Genomic DNA, 16,061 nt, shown 5'->3' with positions numbered 1-16,061 from the left:
TGCCTGGCCCTCTGTCATCCTGAGGGTGAGAGTCTCAGGCTGAACTCTAATCCTAAGTCGGGGTTAGCTATTTTCAGTTCAGCTTAGACTGGGGGTCTGGGGGTGGCAGCTCCTGCAGCAGCCCCAGCAGAAGACAGCTGTCAGCTTCTTGAATCGGACTCCTGCGGGTAAGTGGCAAGGCTAAGGTTCCATCCCTGCTAGCCAGAGGTGTTCAGATGGTCCCCAGACCCTGGCAATGCCCAGGGAGCATGATGTGCATCTGGACTGAAGGTGCCTTCTTCCCAGTCCGCTAGGCCCTGGCCTTCTCCTGGTAGGAGGCTGGGTGCTAGTTCTCTGTGCCCAGCTCTCCCCTGTAGCTCCCCACCCTCTGCCTGAAGGCAGGCCTGGGGATAGAGGAGGGAGACCCTGGGTTTGGGTCCCTCCAGAGTAGACTAGAAGACAGAGGCAGGGAATCAGGCAGCCTAGCAGGCCCCTCTGATTTTGGCAGCCATGTTGCAAACTTCTCTTAGCTGGAGGTTAATGGACCCCACTACCCTTCCTATAATCTCAATCTGTCCCGTCCCTTCCTGGCCCACACACCACAGGGTTTCACAGGATTCTGTAGCTCTGGACATGAAGGTCCACAGAAAACCTGGTTTGGCCTTGGGCCTTTTTCATCTCTGATGGCAGGGCCATTCCCTCTCCTCTCTCCCCATCCCTGGGATTGGGCTCATTCCCGGGGCATGGGGTTTTTCTCCAGGAGCGTGGGTGGGTGTGGGAGCTGTGCCAAGGTGAGCCACAGCCTGGAGGTGATTGTGAGAGTGGGGTGCATGGGACTTGAGGAGGAGGGGAGTTGGGGTTGCTGGGCTAGGGCTTCCAGCTGATAGCCTTCTGTCCCCCCCAGGGCTTCTGTTCCTGGCTGACAGCCATCTTCAGGATAAAGTAAGTGAATGGTCTCCAAGCTCTAAAGAAAGAGAAAAAACAGAAAAAAACATCAGAACCTGACATCTCCCTACAAAATCCAGAGGCCAGCAGCTTTGAGGGCCCTGGTGCTGCTAACCAGCCCAGCGCTCCAGTCCCTGCTCCCGGAGGCCAGGCTGTGAGGCCGAGCAGTGGGGGTGCCTGGCCTCTGCACTCTCCTGGATACTCACTTTATCCCAGTCTTTTCCGTGGTACCCTGCCGGGGGAGGGGGCAGCTCTGCCCTCATCTCTCCCTGCCCCCCCCACGCCTTGAGAGCGGGGGGGCTGGAGCCCCTGCCTCAGCCTCCGTGCAGCCAACGGGTAGGGGCCTCAGGCAGGCCAGGATCAGCCCTCCGGGCCTCAGGCAGGAGCCAGTGTCCAGCAGGCAGAACTCAGGAGCCTCAGCCAGAGGCCTGCAGGCAGGCAGTGAGCGCTGGGACAGGCAGGAGGCTCGGCAGGTCAGCACTGCCCCCGGCCCCAGGCCCCTTCCCAAGTATGGCTGCTTCCAGCTCAGCCAGCACCCCAAGGGCACCACTGCTGCCCCACCTCCCACCTCTGCCCCTTTCTGTCACCACGCCCACTCCGGGTCCTTCTCCCCACGCTTCCTTCCCCTCAGATTTTCCTCTTCCTTCCACTCCATTTCTTCTCTTCCTCTTCCACTCCTTCTTCCCTTCTAGCCCCTGAGTCCCTTCCCTTCTCCATGCATTCCTTCTGTTCTGTCTCCCGCCCCCCCTTCCCCCTACCCAGGAAATCCCAGACCAAGAGGGCCCCTTTCACCCCCATACTGCTGCCAGGTCAGCAGGGATAGGGTAGATTTGGGGCTGGGGTGAGAGAGAACAAGCAGGCTGGTCCTTACCCCATCCTCTGCCCCGCCCCCACGGCCTGTAGGGACGACGAGATCCGGGACAAGTGTGGGGGCGATGCGGTGCACTACCTGTCCTTCCAGCGGCACATCATCGGGCTGCTGGTTGTCGTGGGAGTCCTCTCCGTGGGCATCGTGCTACCTGTCAACTTCTCAGGGGACCTGCTGGGTCAGTGAGGGCCCATAGGGTCAGGGTGGAAGTGGAGGCACAGGAGACACATGCCCGGCCCAATCATCAACCTCTTCCTCTTCCCCCTTCCAGAGAACAATGCCTACAGTTTTGGGAGAACCACCATTGCCAACTTGAAATCAGGGTGAGGCCAGAAACTGGTTGTGGTCTGGGCTCTGCAGCCAGAGTCAGGGCAGGGGGTGGGGGAGATGGAGCATCATCAGTGGAGAAGGCGGCTGAGGCCACAGAGATGGTTGGAGACAACCAGGGCAGAACCTGCTAGGGATCTCTAAGGATGACCACCTGTGGAGGAGGGGGTGACCTTCAGTCCAGGGAAGGCTGGCCAGGGCAAGTTGAAGGGTACCATAAAGCCAGTGGGTCAGGCGTGAAGCAATGACCTCTTGAGGACACTTCCATTAGAGTAGAACAGTTTGGGGGCCTAGGGGCTGTGAGGTATGGGGCCCACCCTGTGAGCGATCAGTGCCAAAGACTGGTGGCAGTAGAGGGGCCTCTTCCATATGAAGGGGTTCACTCAGCAAGAGGTTGGGAGCATCTCAGTGTGTCCCAGCCCAGTGGCCCCCAGGGATCCCCTCTGCCCCCCACAGGAACAACCTGCTATGGCTGCACACCTCCTTCGCCTTCCTGTACCTGCTGCTCACCGTCTACAGCATGCGCAGACACACCTCCAAGATGCGCTACAAGGAGGATGATCTGGTGAGTGAGGCAGAGCCTCCGGCCCACCCGTCCTTACCCCCAGCCTCATTCATGCTCTGAGACCATGACTGCTCAGCCTTCAGGGGTGTTGGCTGTGGAGTTAAGCCATTTGGCTTAGGAACCCCCATCCTGCAAGTCACGTGCCCTCCCTAAAGCCTTGGTTTCCTCACCTGTGAAATGGGATAATAGTACCTTTCTCAAGGCTATTGGGAAGGTGAAATATGGCAGTGCCCCTGCACACCCATGCAGGGCCTGGCCTGGGGAAAGAGCTACGGCTGGTATTATGGTAGTCACGGTCCTTTGCCACCTAGTCACTCACCACACCAGTGCTGGGTGCCTGTTCCATGCCAGCCACCGCTGTGTCCTCAGGCTCCAAGCATCTGAAAGTAGCACCCACCCACCCTGTAACCTCTCACAGAGCAAGGCTAGTGGCCTCTTCTTTTGTCTTTATCACTTGGTTTCCAACTCTGGCTTTCCCTGGGGCCTGTCATACCCCTAAGATCTCTTCCCACTCTGTCTGCTCCTCTCTGCTCACCCTTTCAAAACAAAGCCCCTCTCCAGCCCCTCCCTGCACACCCTGGCTCCTCTGGGTGAGTCCTCAGAAAGGAAAACTTGCCCCCCTCTCATCCAGGTGAAGCGGACTCTCTTCATCAACGGAATCTCCAAATATGCAGAGTCAGAAAAGATCAAGAAGCACTTCGAGTGAGTAAGCTGCCCCCTCCCCAGCCTTAGGTCTACAGACCCTCCTAAGAGCATCCTCATACTCTGGAACTCAGAGGTCTGCAGCAGGGTAGAGGTCAGATCAGGAAAGATGGTCTCTCATTCCAGGGTAGTATAGCACGCGGCCTGGGTGATAGGCCCCTTTAAGAGGAGGAGAGGGCTGGTGGATTGTGTGCTTAGCAAGCTCAGGTCCCGGGGTGTTCAATTAGCATGTTCAATTCCCAGCATCCTCTCTCTCCACCTAAAGAGCAGGAGAAATAAAGTAAAATATTGCAGAGTACAACATTGGTTCCCTCCACTATCCCACAACTCCTCCCAACTTGGACTAGGTTGTTGGCCCAGGGTCCGTTGAAAATGTGCTGCTTCTTTAAAATTATCAATGGCATTCTGAAGTTCATGGGTTCCCCTGGGCTGTGTGTGGTGTGGGACTTTTTAGCTCTGGAGTTCTGTCTGGAGGAGAGGCATCTCCAGGACCAGGTGGCCAGACACTGGAGAGAAGGACAGAGACACTGAGGGGCAAAGAGGGCACTCACCTTGTCCCCCCATGGCCAAGGGTGTACCTCCGGGCAGCTCATGGGGGAAGGGAGTCTTAGTTAATGGCCCATCTGTGTGAATATGTAGGGACAATTTGGTACAGAATTGGGGGACCTTTCATACATTCATCTGTTCGCTCACCAAACTTTCTCAAGTGCTGGTGGTCATGAGTTGCTCTTATGGGCTTTGGGACTCCAAAAGATGAATGAAAAGTCATCAGGCTCTCGGGGTTCACACCGTGGAGATCAGCCTCAGGAGCTAGACCAAGATCTGATCAGAGATGGGTCTCAGTGTATGGTCAGAGTCAAGAGTCAGCAGTGGTCATGATAATGGGATCGGTGGTCTTGACCAGGACATGAACTGTGGTCAGAATCAGGGTGTATTCTTGGAATTGGATCTGCTGTCACTTGGCCTGAATCAGAGTTCAGTCACTGTCCTGGATCAGGCCAGCATGCGATCCAATCAGGGACAGAGGTTGGGCAGGGTTAGGAGTCAGTATTGAATCAGGGTCAGATTCCAGGGCCCAGTGTTACAGGGTTAAGCCTGGGTTGAGGTTGGCATTATTGAATGGATACTCATTCACATGACATTCACTTATTGTATGCCTTCTATGTGACAGGCATAGATACATTAGAAACAAGCCCCATCCTCACACAGAACACCTGTCAAAATTAGATCTTCCTTGCTGGGCACAATGGCGCATGCCCGTAATCCCAGTGGCTTTGGAGGCTGAGGCAGAGGGATCACAAGTTCAAAGCCAGCCTCAGCAATGGAGAGGTGCTAAGCAACTCAGTGAGACCCTGTTTCTAAATAAAATACAAAATAGGGCTGAGGATGTGGCTCAGTGGTCAAGTACCCCTGAGTTCAATCCCTGGTACCTCCCGCTCCCAAAAATTAGATCTTCTTTGATCAGTGTGAGGGACTATCTAGGGTCTCATCCAAGGTTCCAGCTGTGTTCAGCATTGGGGTCCATTTGGGTCAGGACTGAGGATAGTGTGTGCTCAGAATTCAGTGACATTTTCATATTCTTGTCCAGTGGGAATCAGCTGTCAGCTGATACCTATTGTGCTGATGTCTGTTCTCTTAATGCAAATACCTGGTGCACTGTGTGCCTGTTCTGGGGAAGGAGCAGAGGCTACACCAGGAAACAAGGAAAGAAAGGCCCGCCCTCACTTGCTTGCCTCTTAGTCAGGGGAGGCAGATAACGAACAATGAGCTAGCAGCAGACACTATGTCAAGTCAGGGAGTTGCTAAGATCCAAAGCAGGAAAAAAGGCAGAGTGACAGGGGTCAGTATGTGTTGCTCTTTCCAGTGGGGTGGGCACCAGACGACCCTATCAGGGCAGAAACCTGAGCACCATGAGGGAGTGGACCTGCCTGTAGCCTCCTGTTCACTCAGCACATGGTGTGGTGCACCTACTCGGGGTTTCAGGCCAGGAAGACCAAAGAAGAACCAGACCCATTGGGAGTGACTAGGGAAGTTACAGTCCTGTTTGTTTGTTTAATGGGTTGGTCTAGAGCTTTCTTTAGGAAACAATCTGTGATTAAAATTAGTGATCAGCTTATAAGCAGGGGTGAGAGAGCTCCTGATTGGAGTTTTGGGGATCAGTGGGAGGAGCACTGTGGAATAGGCATATTATTGGTCAGCCCAGTTTATTAAGCACCTCTGTATGCAAGTGGTTAGGACAGGCCTGGGTATACAGTGATAAACAAGAGGCAGCTCTTGTCTTCGTTGAGCTTCTGGGGTGGTCATCAAGGTCAGTGAGGGCTTGTGGTCCAGGTCTTGGGTCTATCTGGATTGGAAGACTGTCTCAACAGACTAGGGAACATCCTGTGTGCAAAATCAGAGGCCTGTGCAGCTGGTTTAGAGGATCTGCCATTAGTCTAGGGAGAATGAGAACATGCCCTTCCAAAGAGGAAACTTAAAATGTTGTGAGCATCAACATTATCCGGGAAAGTTCTGTCAGCTCCTGGAAGGTTCATTTACAAGGACCCCATCCCAGATTTAAATTGCTAAATTTTCATGAGTTTGCCAAGTCCATCTCGTTGCTTTAGAACTGTATCTCAAGGATCTTTAATACTTGGAGGTCCTTCATTAAAAAGATAGGGACTCAGTCTAGGTTAAGGTTAGGATCCAGGAGCAGTATGCAATCAGATTTTAAAAGGAACTGCTGGGCTGGGGATATAGCTGAGCTGGTAGAGTGCTTGCCTCTCGTGCACAAGGCCTTGGGGGTTCAATCCCCACTACCACAAAAAAAAAAAAAAAAAGGAACTGCTCCACCATTCAATCAGGGAGCATTCAAAGAGCCCTGCCGGACACCGAGCGTTGGTGAGTCAGACACGTCTCTCTAGTTAATCTCAAATCAAGGTTAGGGAATTCGTTTGGGGACTAGGTCACCTATAGACAGGACTGTACGTTGGTTGGGGTAGTCAATTCCGAGTGCTGGATCAGGACAAGATCTGTCTTCTGCAAACAGGTTTAAGCAAACAGCTTAACTAGAAACAGTTTCTTTCAACCTCAAGTTCATAGCCTTGCATAAGAATCAAGCCCCAGCCTTGGCCTAGCCCGGATGTCCTCACACATCTGGGTTCATCACACACACTGCCTTCACAGCTCCCATGCATACCTGTGCCCCACCCCAATTGGATGAGCATGAGGAGGAATTTCAAAGTTTCATTCTTGCCAGGCATGGTGGCACGCTGTACCTATAATCCCATCTACATGGGAGGCTGAAGCCAGCCTAGGCAATTTAGCAAAACCATATCTAAAAATAAAAGGAAATCAAAAGGACTGAGATGAAGCTCAGTAGTAAGACACTTGTCTATTGTGCACAAGGATTGGGTTCATGCTCTACTGTGCAAAAAAAAAAAACAACCCTGGGTTCAATTCCCAGCGCTGCAAAACAAAATAAAACAGCAAAGTGGTTTTTTTTTTTTGGTTTTGGTTTTGATACAGGGGATCAAACCCAGAGGCACTTAACCACTAAGCCACATCCCCACCCTACCCCCCCTTTTTTTAAAAAATTTTTTTATTTAGAGACAGGGCCTCACTGAGCTGCTTAGGGCCTCACTAGGTTGCTGAGGCTGGCTTTGAACTTAACAATCTTGCTGCCTCAGGCTGCCAAGTCACTGGGATTACAGACGTGCACCACTACCCCTGGCTAACAGGAAAGTCTTATTTCTGGGGAACTGTCACTTCTGTAGACTGTGAAAAGGGGTGCTCGGATTGGGGATGTGTGTCTGCAAGAAATGGATTTCTGAGTAGCAGGGCGGCAGGTGGCCAGTGTCACTGCAGAAGATGACAACTGGACTCTGTTTCAGGGAGGCCTACCCCAATTGCACGGTTCTTGAGGCCCGCCCCTGTTACAACGTGGCTCGACTTATGTTCCTTGATGCTGAGAGGTACCAGGGCTGGGGGCAGGGGAGGGTGACACCAAGGGCCCCCCGCCCATTGTGGAGAGCATCTTGACTGCCACATGAGAACCTAGGTCCCCTTCCAGGTGCTTCAAGGGCATTTGAATTTAATTCAACCCCCAAAGTACCTATTATTTCAACTCTGGAAAGAGCAAGGCCTGGGTGGGGGCGTGTCTGGACCACGCATCCTAAACAAATCCAAGAACAGGCAGCTCCTGTCCTTAGGGAATGGGTCTCTCCAGCTGAGCTTCCTACCCATCCTCCCAAGCCAGCCCCAGCCACACTGGATGCTGGGTGACAGGCACTTGGGTTCCACAGGAAGAAGGCCGAGCGGGGAAAGCTCTACTTCACTAACCTGCAGAGCAAGGAGAACGTGCCTACCATGATCAACCCTAAGCCCTGCGGCCACCTCTGCTGCTGCGTGGTGCGTGGCTGCGAGCAGGTATGATGTGAGCTGGCAGCTGGGCCCCCACAGCCCCTGACAGGTCGCAGGAGGACTGCACAGATCTGGGAGAGACAAGTTGTAGCAGAGATGAGTGCACCTCAGGGTGGAACCTGTCCCGCAGCCCCAGGAATGAACGCACTAACAGGCATGGGGCACAGTAAGACCCAAAAGGAAACAGACTCCCAGAGGAGGCTAGACTGGGTCCCCTGCCCCAGTGGGTCCCCACCTGTCCCTGGAGTCCTCAGAGCCCCATTTCCCACTGTTGGGTTTGTCCTGTTCATATAGTGACCAGGTTTTCAAACCCCAGATTAAAAAACATCAGAAAGAAAAAAAGACAAGGTCAGATAGAAGCTGCGTGCACATCTATAATTTCAGAAGTATACAGAGGCAGAAAAATCACAAGTTCAAGGCCAGCCTGGGCAACTTGGCAAGACTCTGTCTCAAAATGGAAAATAAAAATAAAAAGGACTTGGGATGCAGTGGTAGAGTACCCTGGGGTTTGACCCTTAGTACCATTAAAAAAAAAAAATAGCCTTGTGCTGTATTGATTAACAGCAGTGACCTTGGGCAATTTCCTTAACTGCTCTGTGCCTTGTTTCCTTGTTTACAAGATGGGGCTAATTCTACCTACCTTGTAAGATACTCCACACATGTAAAAAAGCCTCAAGGATGCTGGGCACAGTGGTGCATGCCTGTAATCCCAACAACTTGGGAGGCTAAGGCAGGAGGATCTCAAGTTTGAGACCAGCCTCACCAACTTAGTGAGGCCTTGTCTTAAAAATTTTTTAAAAAGGGCTGGAATTGGGGCTGGGGTTGTGGCTCGGTGGTAGAGCGCTCGCCTAGCATGCACGAGGCACTGGGTTTGATCCTCAGCACCACATAAATGTAAAATAAAGATATTGTGTCCACCTAAAACTAAAAAATAAATATTAAAAAAATAAAAGGGCTGGGATGTAGCTCTGTGGTACAGTGGGTTCAATCCCCAGTCCCACAAAAATAAAATAATAATTTAAAACAATTCAAGGATCAGGACTGGCATGTAGTGAGCACACGGCCTCTAGGTACTAGCCCGTCCCTATGACCAGAGCCCCTGGCCCTTGCCCGCCCTGGCAGGTGGAGGCCATTGAGTACTACACAAAGCTGGAGCAGAAGCTGAAGGAGGACTACAAGCGAGAGAAGGAGAAGGTGAACGAGAAGCCTCTAGGCATGGCATTTGTCACCTTCCACAATGAGACCATCACCGCCATGTGAGCCCCCCACCCTGCCCTCACCCCTGGCCCTTGTCCCCAAACAGCCCGCTGGGACTCCCAGGTCCCTGTGCTCACGGCCAGCATTGGCAGTGGGATCCCCAGCGGGGGCCACAGTAACTGGTGCCCGTTCCCCAGCATCCTGAAGGACTTCAACGTGTGTAAGTGCCAGGGCTGCACCTGTCGTGGGGAGCCACGGCCCTCCTCCTGCAGTGAGTCCCTGCACATCTCTAACTGGACCGTGTCCTATGCCCCCGACCCCCAGAACATCTACTGGTGAGCAAAAGGGATGCCAGCAGTGGGGAGGAGGAGGATGGGGAGGGATTCGGTGTCATTGGGGACCAGTTGGGTCCTGGGTCCCTGGAGTGATCCCTCCCTCGCCTTCCCAGGGAGCACCTCTCCATCCGCGGCTTCATCTGGTGGCTGCGCTGCCTGGTCATCAATGTCGTCCTCTTCATCCTCCTCTTCTTCCTCACCACCCCGGCCATCATCATCACCACCATGGACAAGTTCAACGTCACCAAGCCTGTGGAGTACCTCAACGTGAGGCCCACACCCTCCCAGCCCTTCGGGACCATAGATGCCAGGCCCTGAAGGCCTCCTCCCCACTGGCTCTGGTCCTGTTTGTCCCTGCCTGGCCCCTCCAAGATGCCCCCAGGGGAGATCACCCTTGGGTTTACAACTCCTAGAGACACCCAGGGAAGAGAGTCCAGTCCTGATCAACCATGTGACCTTGGAAAAGTCCCTTTTTCTCATCCCTCTGTCTTTTCAACTGGGAATTGGAAGGGTTAGACTAGATCCTTGGCTTCACTTAGAGTCTGATCCCTTTATTAGCATGAAACCCATGTGGGAAAGCAGGCTTTGTAGATAACAGTGGGGTGGACATTTCTGCCTGGCCTCCCCAGGCCCCCCTCCACACAGCATACTGCTTTAGAACCCAACATTCAAAGGAAGACAGTCTGCCAGGCACTGTGGCACTTACCTGCTGCTCCAGCTACTTGGGAGGCTGAAGCAGGAGGATTGCTTGAGCCCAGGAGTCTGAGGCTGCCTAGGCAATGTAGAAAGACCCTGTCTCAACAAAATCAGCTGAAGGAAGGCAATTTGAAAATCACTGAGTGATAACAGCATAATGGATAAGACCCAGACCCCCTGTGCAGATCCTCCCACTTCACAGCTTGCTAGCTGGGTCAGTTATCTGCTCTCTTTTCCCCATAGTTGACCCATCCTATAAAATGGGCCAGTGTCATTGTTGTGAGGATTAACATTTACAAAGTACATCAGTGCTTGCACATAGTAGGTGTTCATCAAGGGCGTATCATTCACCCTGGAACTGTACTTGTTTACGGCCTGGCCCTCCAGGTGTTTTGGACTTCTGACATGGGGCCTGGAGAGCTGTGGGCCCAGGACTCAGTGGGGAAGGAGGCAGGTGTGCAAAACAAGCTGGGCCCCCTGAACTGACCCCTGTTCCATGTCCCTTGCAGAACCCCATCATCACCCAGTTCTTCCCTACCCTGCTGCTGTGGTGCTTCTCGGCTCTGCTCCCCACCATCGTCTACTACTCTGCCTTCTTTGAAGCCCACTGGACACGGTAAGGTCACACACTGTCTGCAGTGGCCTCTAGTTGTACACTGACCCCACTAGGGAAAGGGTTGCCCTTTGCCATTCAGGCTGCCTGCCCTGCCAGCCCAATGCTGGCAGGGAATGGATGGAGCCCTGTGTCCTCACCTTGGGGAGCCCCCCTTCTATGGGAACCCTCTAGGGACACTGTCTTGGTCTTGGAGGCTGGGCTTGTCTGACCTCTGACCCCTGCTGCCCTTCAGCTCCGGGGAGAACAGGACCACCATGCACAAGTGCTACACCTTCCTCATCTTTATGGTGCTGCTCCTGCCCTCTCTGGGACTGAGCAGGTGAGTTTCAGAGGATGGGATGGGAGCCAGGTCGGGGGTTGCAGGACAGGGAAGGGAGACAGTTCAGGCTCCTGCTCTACAAAGCAAGAGCACACCATCCAGAGCCTGGCCGTCCCCAGGCCTCCTGAGATATCTGTCCTGTGTCTGGGGCCTCTCCAGAGGCTCATGGGGGGACACCCCCTCCCTTGGTATTCTGTGCCGTTCCCACCCCCCACCCCACCCCACTTCTCTCCTCCCCTCCAGCCTAGACCTCTTCTTCCGTTGGCTCTTCGACAAGAAATTCCTGGCTGAGGCAGCTATTCGGTTTGAGTGAGTGATGGGGGCCCCTGAGGAGTGAGACCGGATGGCAGGGGCAGGCATGCCTGAGAGACCCTGCCACCCCCCAGCCCCCGTGGGAAGAGGGGCTGACACCACCACGGGTCTGCAGGGTCATTCTGAAAGAGGCGCCCACAGGGTGCCTGGGGTGTGGAGATGGGAACCTGTCTGGAGGCTGAGCTCACCCTCAAGGTGCTTAAAGAGCTTTGGGGCCCACACTTGGGGGTTTCTATGGGATCTCAGCTCACATTCCAGACTGACTATGGGAGTCTTGAGTTTTGCTTGGGCGGCCAGAGAGGTAATGGTCGTGGGATCTCGGTCGTACTTTGGGAGCGACTTGAGGATTCCCAGGGTATCCCTGATGGTCCCTGGAGCTCACACCTTTGAGTGGCCATGGGAGGCTCTTGGTCTCATAGCTTGGCATGTCTCTGGGGGCTTTGGGGTTCACACTTTGTGGTGCTGATGCAGCATAAGTTCTGGGAACATCTGAAGTTTCGGGCTCTTGTTTGCAGTGTGACGGGAGAGTCCTCTGTGGGCGTCTTCTCTGAGAGTCCCTGTGAGGGCATGTTGGGGGTAATAGCATGGCTGTAGTTATGTGCAAAAGCTCCAGGGGCTTGCTGTAGTCCTGTGTGGATCTTGGACTCACACTTGAGGGGTCTCGAGCATTGACAAAGGTCTTGTTCCCTCCCCTGCAGATTCCTGGGGAAGGGTCTCTGAAGCTTGTCTGTAGAGGTGACTGAGGTTCACCTTCTGGGTTTAACTCTGGATTAAGCTCTAAGGGGAGAACTTTCTGGGTGCTCCTGCGGTTCACATCCTTGGGAGTCTTTGAGGGTCCCACTAGGGTTATCTGTGGAGATGTCAGACACACCCTGAACGCTCTGGTAGTTTGGGACAATCTTGAGCACTTTCTCCATGAGTTTTTATAAGGCAAGTTCTAGAGAACTTGGGCTCATTGTCAGGCTACGTCCATTTACATTCTGAGAGTACCTGGTCTTGCTTTGGGGATGTCTGCTGACACTCAGGCTTCTGTCTCTGAGGTTCACACTGCTGAGGGACTGGGGCACAGGTGCTGTGGGGTGCTGAGCTGGGGGTGTCCACCTGAAGGATGCAGGTTGAGGGTGAGGCTGGTGTGCTGTCATGCTGGCAGTGGGCAGGCGGCCACTGGGTGACCCCAAGGGTGCAGTGCTGGAGCGCCCGGTGCCCGCAGGTGTGTGTTCCTGCCGGACAACGGCGCCTTCTTCGTGAACTACGTCATTGCCTCAGCCTTTATCGGTAACGCCATGGACCTGCTGCGCATCCCAGGCCTGCTCATGTACATGATCCGGCTCTGCCTGGCGCGCTCGGCTGCTGAGAGACGCAACGTGAAGCGGGTATGGCCGCCTGGGGCAGCCGCGGCCCGCACAGTGCCCCCTGGTGGCCCATCCAGAAAGAGCAGCAGTTGGGCGAGGGTTTCTGGGACTTGGGGAGCCCAGATCTACTGCCCTGGGCCATCCCCTTCCATCCGGGGCCTCAGTTTTCCCATATGTGTAGCTGAGGGTTGACGTAGATGACCCTAGAGGTCCCTGAGTTCTGAAGCTCTAGTGTTTTTTGTGGGAATTGGGAGAGGTCTAGCTCCCTAGATCTAGCGTCCTTCTGCCCCAGTTCCCCAACAGGGCTCTAGGCACCCCATCCCCAATCCTCCCAATTTTTGCCCCCCACCTCCCAGCCCCTGGCCCCTGGAAGGCCCCTTTCTAGGCCCCATCACGACCCCCCACTCCCCTCAGTCAAGTCCCTCTCTCCATCTGCTTTGCCCTCCCTTCCCCAAACATCAGGTCCCTGCTCCCCGTGACTTCATTCCCAGCCCCAGAGTTCCTGGCTTCCCTCTCCCACCTGCCCCGTCCTCCTGCAGCCTGTCCCCCTCACCCTGAGCCACCCTCCTGCCCATGTCCCCCCCAGCATCAGGCCTACGAGTTCCAGTTTGGCGCAGCCTACGCCTGGATGATGTGCGTCTTCACGGTGGTCATGACCTACAGTATCACCTGCCCCATCATCGTGCCCTTCGGTAGGCACCGCCGCGCCGGGACCTGGGCCCTGCTCGGGGGAACCCAGGGCCTCACCCGCTCCACTCTAGTAAGGCAGGCCACCCCGAGTGGACAGGGCCCCGGTGGGAGACCGGCCCCTCCGACCTCCCGCCTGGTCCCTGGCCCAGTCTGGGGCCCGGCCTAGGGGAAGAGGGGGAGAGCATCTCAGCTCAGGAATGGACCTGGACCCACCTGGTGTGCTGGGTCCCCCAGCAGAGTCACCCCAACAGGGCCTATGTGCCCATACTGATGTCCTTACCCAACTGGATATACGTGGACACGTCACATTCCCACTGACGTGTTACACACACATACACACCTACGCAGGCATCTACACTGTTCACAGTCCTTGGAACCCAAGAAAGACCTTTGGGTGGAGCTGCCCTCCGTAGCAGAGCTGTGTGACTTTGGCAGTTCTCTCTTCCTTTTTGATGATGTCTAGCAAAGCTTCTCTTTCCCCACCAATAGCCTCTGCCTCCCCCCAGTAACATCCCTAACCCTTTAACCACCCTCTCTGGCTAGTGAAACCCCACACTCCCAACTAACATCCTTGTCCCAGGGAAATAGAACGTGTTGCTTCATTTGTACTCATTGGTTGAGGGACAGGAGTAGGAAAAAGCAGGATGGGTTTCAGGAGGATTCTTACTGACCAGATGAGTGGATTCCTGAAAGGAGAGTCTCTAGTGAGGGACCAGAGAATGAAGGCCAGGAGTGGAGGAGGCTGGAGCTCTGTGGTCTGCCAGGAGCATGGGACACCATCCTGTATTAGGGCTGGGAAGGGACCGGAGGTGTGAAAGGCCACCTCGGGAAGCCAGGGCAACCTGTGACAGACCCACAAAGGTCCCGTAGCGCTGGTTCCGAGGTCAGGGCCATGTGGCTTCCCCCAGGGCTCATGTACATGCTGCTGAAGCACCTGGTAGACAGGTACAATCTCTACTACGCCTACCTGCCGGCCAAGCTGGACAAGAAGATCCACTCCGGGGCCGTGAACCAGGTGGTGGCTGCGCCCATCCTCTGCCTCTTCTGGCTGCTCTTCTTCTCCACCATGCGCACGGGTGAGGGCCACCCGCCCCCCTCAGGGAGCTGGGAGGTGGGGGCAGAGGGGGGCTGCCCACAGTCAAAGCAGAGTAGCACAGGAGAGCCGTAGGCTGGGGGTCACAGCAAGGGACCGGGAGAGGTCACGGTGAAACTGTAGCTCGTGGAAGTGGGGGAGTACATTCAGAAGGCACCAGAAGTGGGCGCAGTGAGCCCCTGGGAAGGAGCCTGAAGGACAGGTAGCAGCTCCGTTCTTTGCCCACCACCCATGCCAGGGTTCCTAGCGCCCACATCCATGTTCACGTTCGTCGTCCTGGTCATCACCATCGTCATCTGTCTCTGCCACGTCTGCTTCGGACACTTCAAATACCTCAGTGCCCACAACTACAAGGTGTGGGGTCGTGACTCTGAGCAGAAGCTGGCCGGGGGTTAGAGGGGGAAGGGAGGAGGCCGGGGGCAGGGTCAATGGAGTGTTGAGAGGATATGGGGCTGCGGTGGGTGCCAAGTGCCAAGACATGTCCTCCAATCCATAATTCATTCTGGGCCCTCAAGATTGAGCACACGGAGACAGATGCTGTGGGCCCCAGAAGTAATGGACGGCCTCCCACTGCTGTTGCTGTCCCGAAATCTGCGGTGAGTGTCCCGCTCCATGGCTAAACCTGGGGAGCCTCTAATGGAGACAACCCCAAAACTGGGTGTCCTATGAGTCCTCCAGAGAGGGAAGCCTGTTCTAGACTCTGGAGGGACTGGGGAGGGGGGCATTTGCTTCACTGGAGGGCTGCCCCACACTCCCTGTCTCCAGACCCTTGGTCCCCACAGCCCCCAAGACTCTCATTCCCCCCCAGCCCTTGGGGGCAGCTGTTCACCCGAACCCCTCCTCCTCCCCTCAGAAATACATCGCTCAGGTGCTGCAGGACTCAGAGGGGGACGGGGACGGGGACGGGGCTCCCGGGAGCTCGGGGGACGAGCCCCCATCATCCTCGTCCCAAGATGAGGAGCTGCTGATGCCACCTGATGGCCTCACGGACACAGATTTCCAGTCTTGCGAGGACAGCCTCATAGAGAATGAAGTTCACCAGTAAGGGGAGGGGGGGCCCTGGAGGCCGACCGCCCTGCCCGCCCTGCCCCCACGGACACTAAAACGCTAATAATTTATTAGATCTAAAGCCCCTTCCTCCCCCATCCCCTGCTTTCATTAAGGTATTTAAACCTGGGAATTCCACACTCTCCCCCCACCATGGAGGGAGGGAGGGAGTCCCCCAACCTCAGTGAGGAGAGCCCCGAGCCGGCCCCGGGGCAAAGAGGGGTGTGGAGGGAGTTCCCCCGGATCAGTACCCCCAGTAGTGTGGACAGGAAAGGGTTAATGAGAGCCAAGAGGGGTACCTGGTGCCATGGCTGGAGACCTGGGGGGGCAGGCAGATCAGGGCTGCCCCCCCAGTTCTTTCCTCCCCTTAATTCCCCCAGGGATGTGGAACCTCCAGCCCCTAGGGATGCATGAGAGGGGAGGGGTACCGAGCTAGAGGAGGAGCCAGGCCCTGAGCCGGGGGTGACCTGGGGGTGGGGGTGGGCATGGCTGACACTGGAAAATGGGTTTTTGCACTGTTTTTTTTTTTTTCCTTTAAAATAAAACAGAAAGAAAAACTCTATCTGATCTGTACTGTGCCCCAGTCGCACGGGCTGGACCCTCACCTTACCCTCTGT

General features: G+C 55.1%; 1 protein-coding gene across 3 annotated transcripts in view; it reads left to right on the top strand.

Annotated features, from left to right (window-relative positions):
• Window positions 1-15,951, top strand: part of Tmem63b (transmembrane protein 63B) — a 25,570-nt gene extending 9,619 nt beyond the window's left edge. For all 3 annotated transcript variants that reach the window (XM_026394498.2, XM_026394499.2, XM_026394497.2), the window contains 19 exons: window positions 884-921; window positions 1,828-1,970; window positions 2,064-2,115; window positions 2,576-2,684; window positions 3,316-3,386; window positions 7,259-7,339; window positions 7,670-7,793; window positions 8,910-9,043; window positions 9,182-9,319; window positions 9,433-9,586; window positions 10,525-10,631; window positions 10,864-10,950; window positions 11,194-11,259; window positions 12,473-12,635; window positions 13,201-13,306; window positions 14,213-14,380; window positions 14,636-14,751; window positions 14,913-14,993; window positions 15,251-15,951. In XM_026394498.2, coding sequence (XP_026250283.1) covers window positions 884-921; window positions 1,828-1,970; window positions 2,064-2,115; window positions 2,576-2,684; window positions 3,316-3,386; window positions 7,259-7,339; window positions 7,670-7,793; window positions 8,910-9,043; window positions 9,182-9,319; window positions 9,433-9,586; window positions 10,525-10,631; window positions 10,864-10,950; window positions 11,194-11,259; window positions 12,473-12,635; window positions 13,201-13,306; window positions 14,213-14,380; window positions 14,636-14,751; window positions 14,913-14,993; window positions 15,251-15,442 — 2,130 coding nt within the window. In that variant the 3' untranslated portion in view covers window positions 15,443-15,951. The remainder of the gene's footprint in view (window positions 1-883; window positions 922-1,827; window positions 1,971-2,063; window positions 2,116-2,575; window positions 2,685-3,315; window positions 3,387-7,258; window positions 7,340-7,669; window positions 7,794-8,909; window positions 9,044-9,181; window positions 9,320-9,432; window positions 9,587-10,524; window positions 10,632-10,863; window positions 10,951-11,193; window positions 11,260-12,472; window positions 12,636-13,200; window positions 13,307-14,212; window positions 14,381-14,635; window positions 14,752-14,912; window positions 14,994-15,250) is intronic.
• The last annotated feature ends 110 nt before the right edge of the window (window positions 15,952-16,061 follow it).

The sequence above is a fragment of the Urocitellus parryii genome, chromosome 8 (genome assembly GCF_045843805.1).
Source record: "Urocitellus parryii isolate mUroPar1 chromosome 8, mUroPar1.hap1, whole genome shotgun sequence".
In the NCBI taxonomy this organism is placed as follows: Eukaryota; Metazoa; Chordata; class Mammalia; order Rodentia; family Sciuridae; genus Urocitellus; species Urocitellus parryii.
This window is presented reverse-complemented; position numbering and strand designations above follow the sequence as displayed.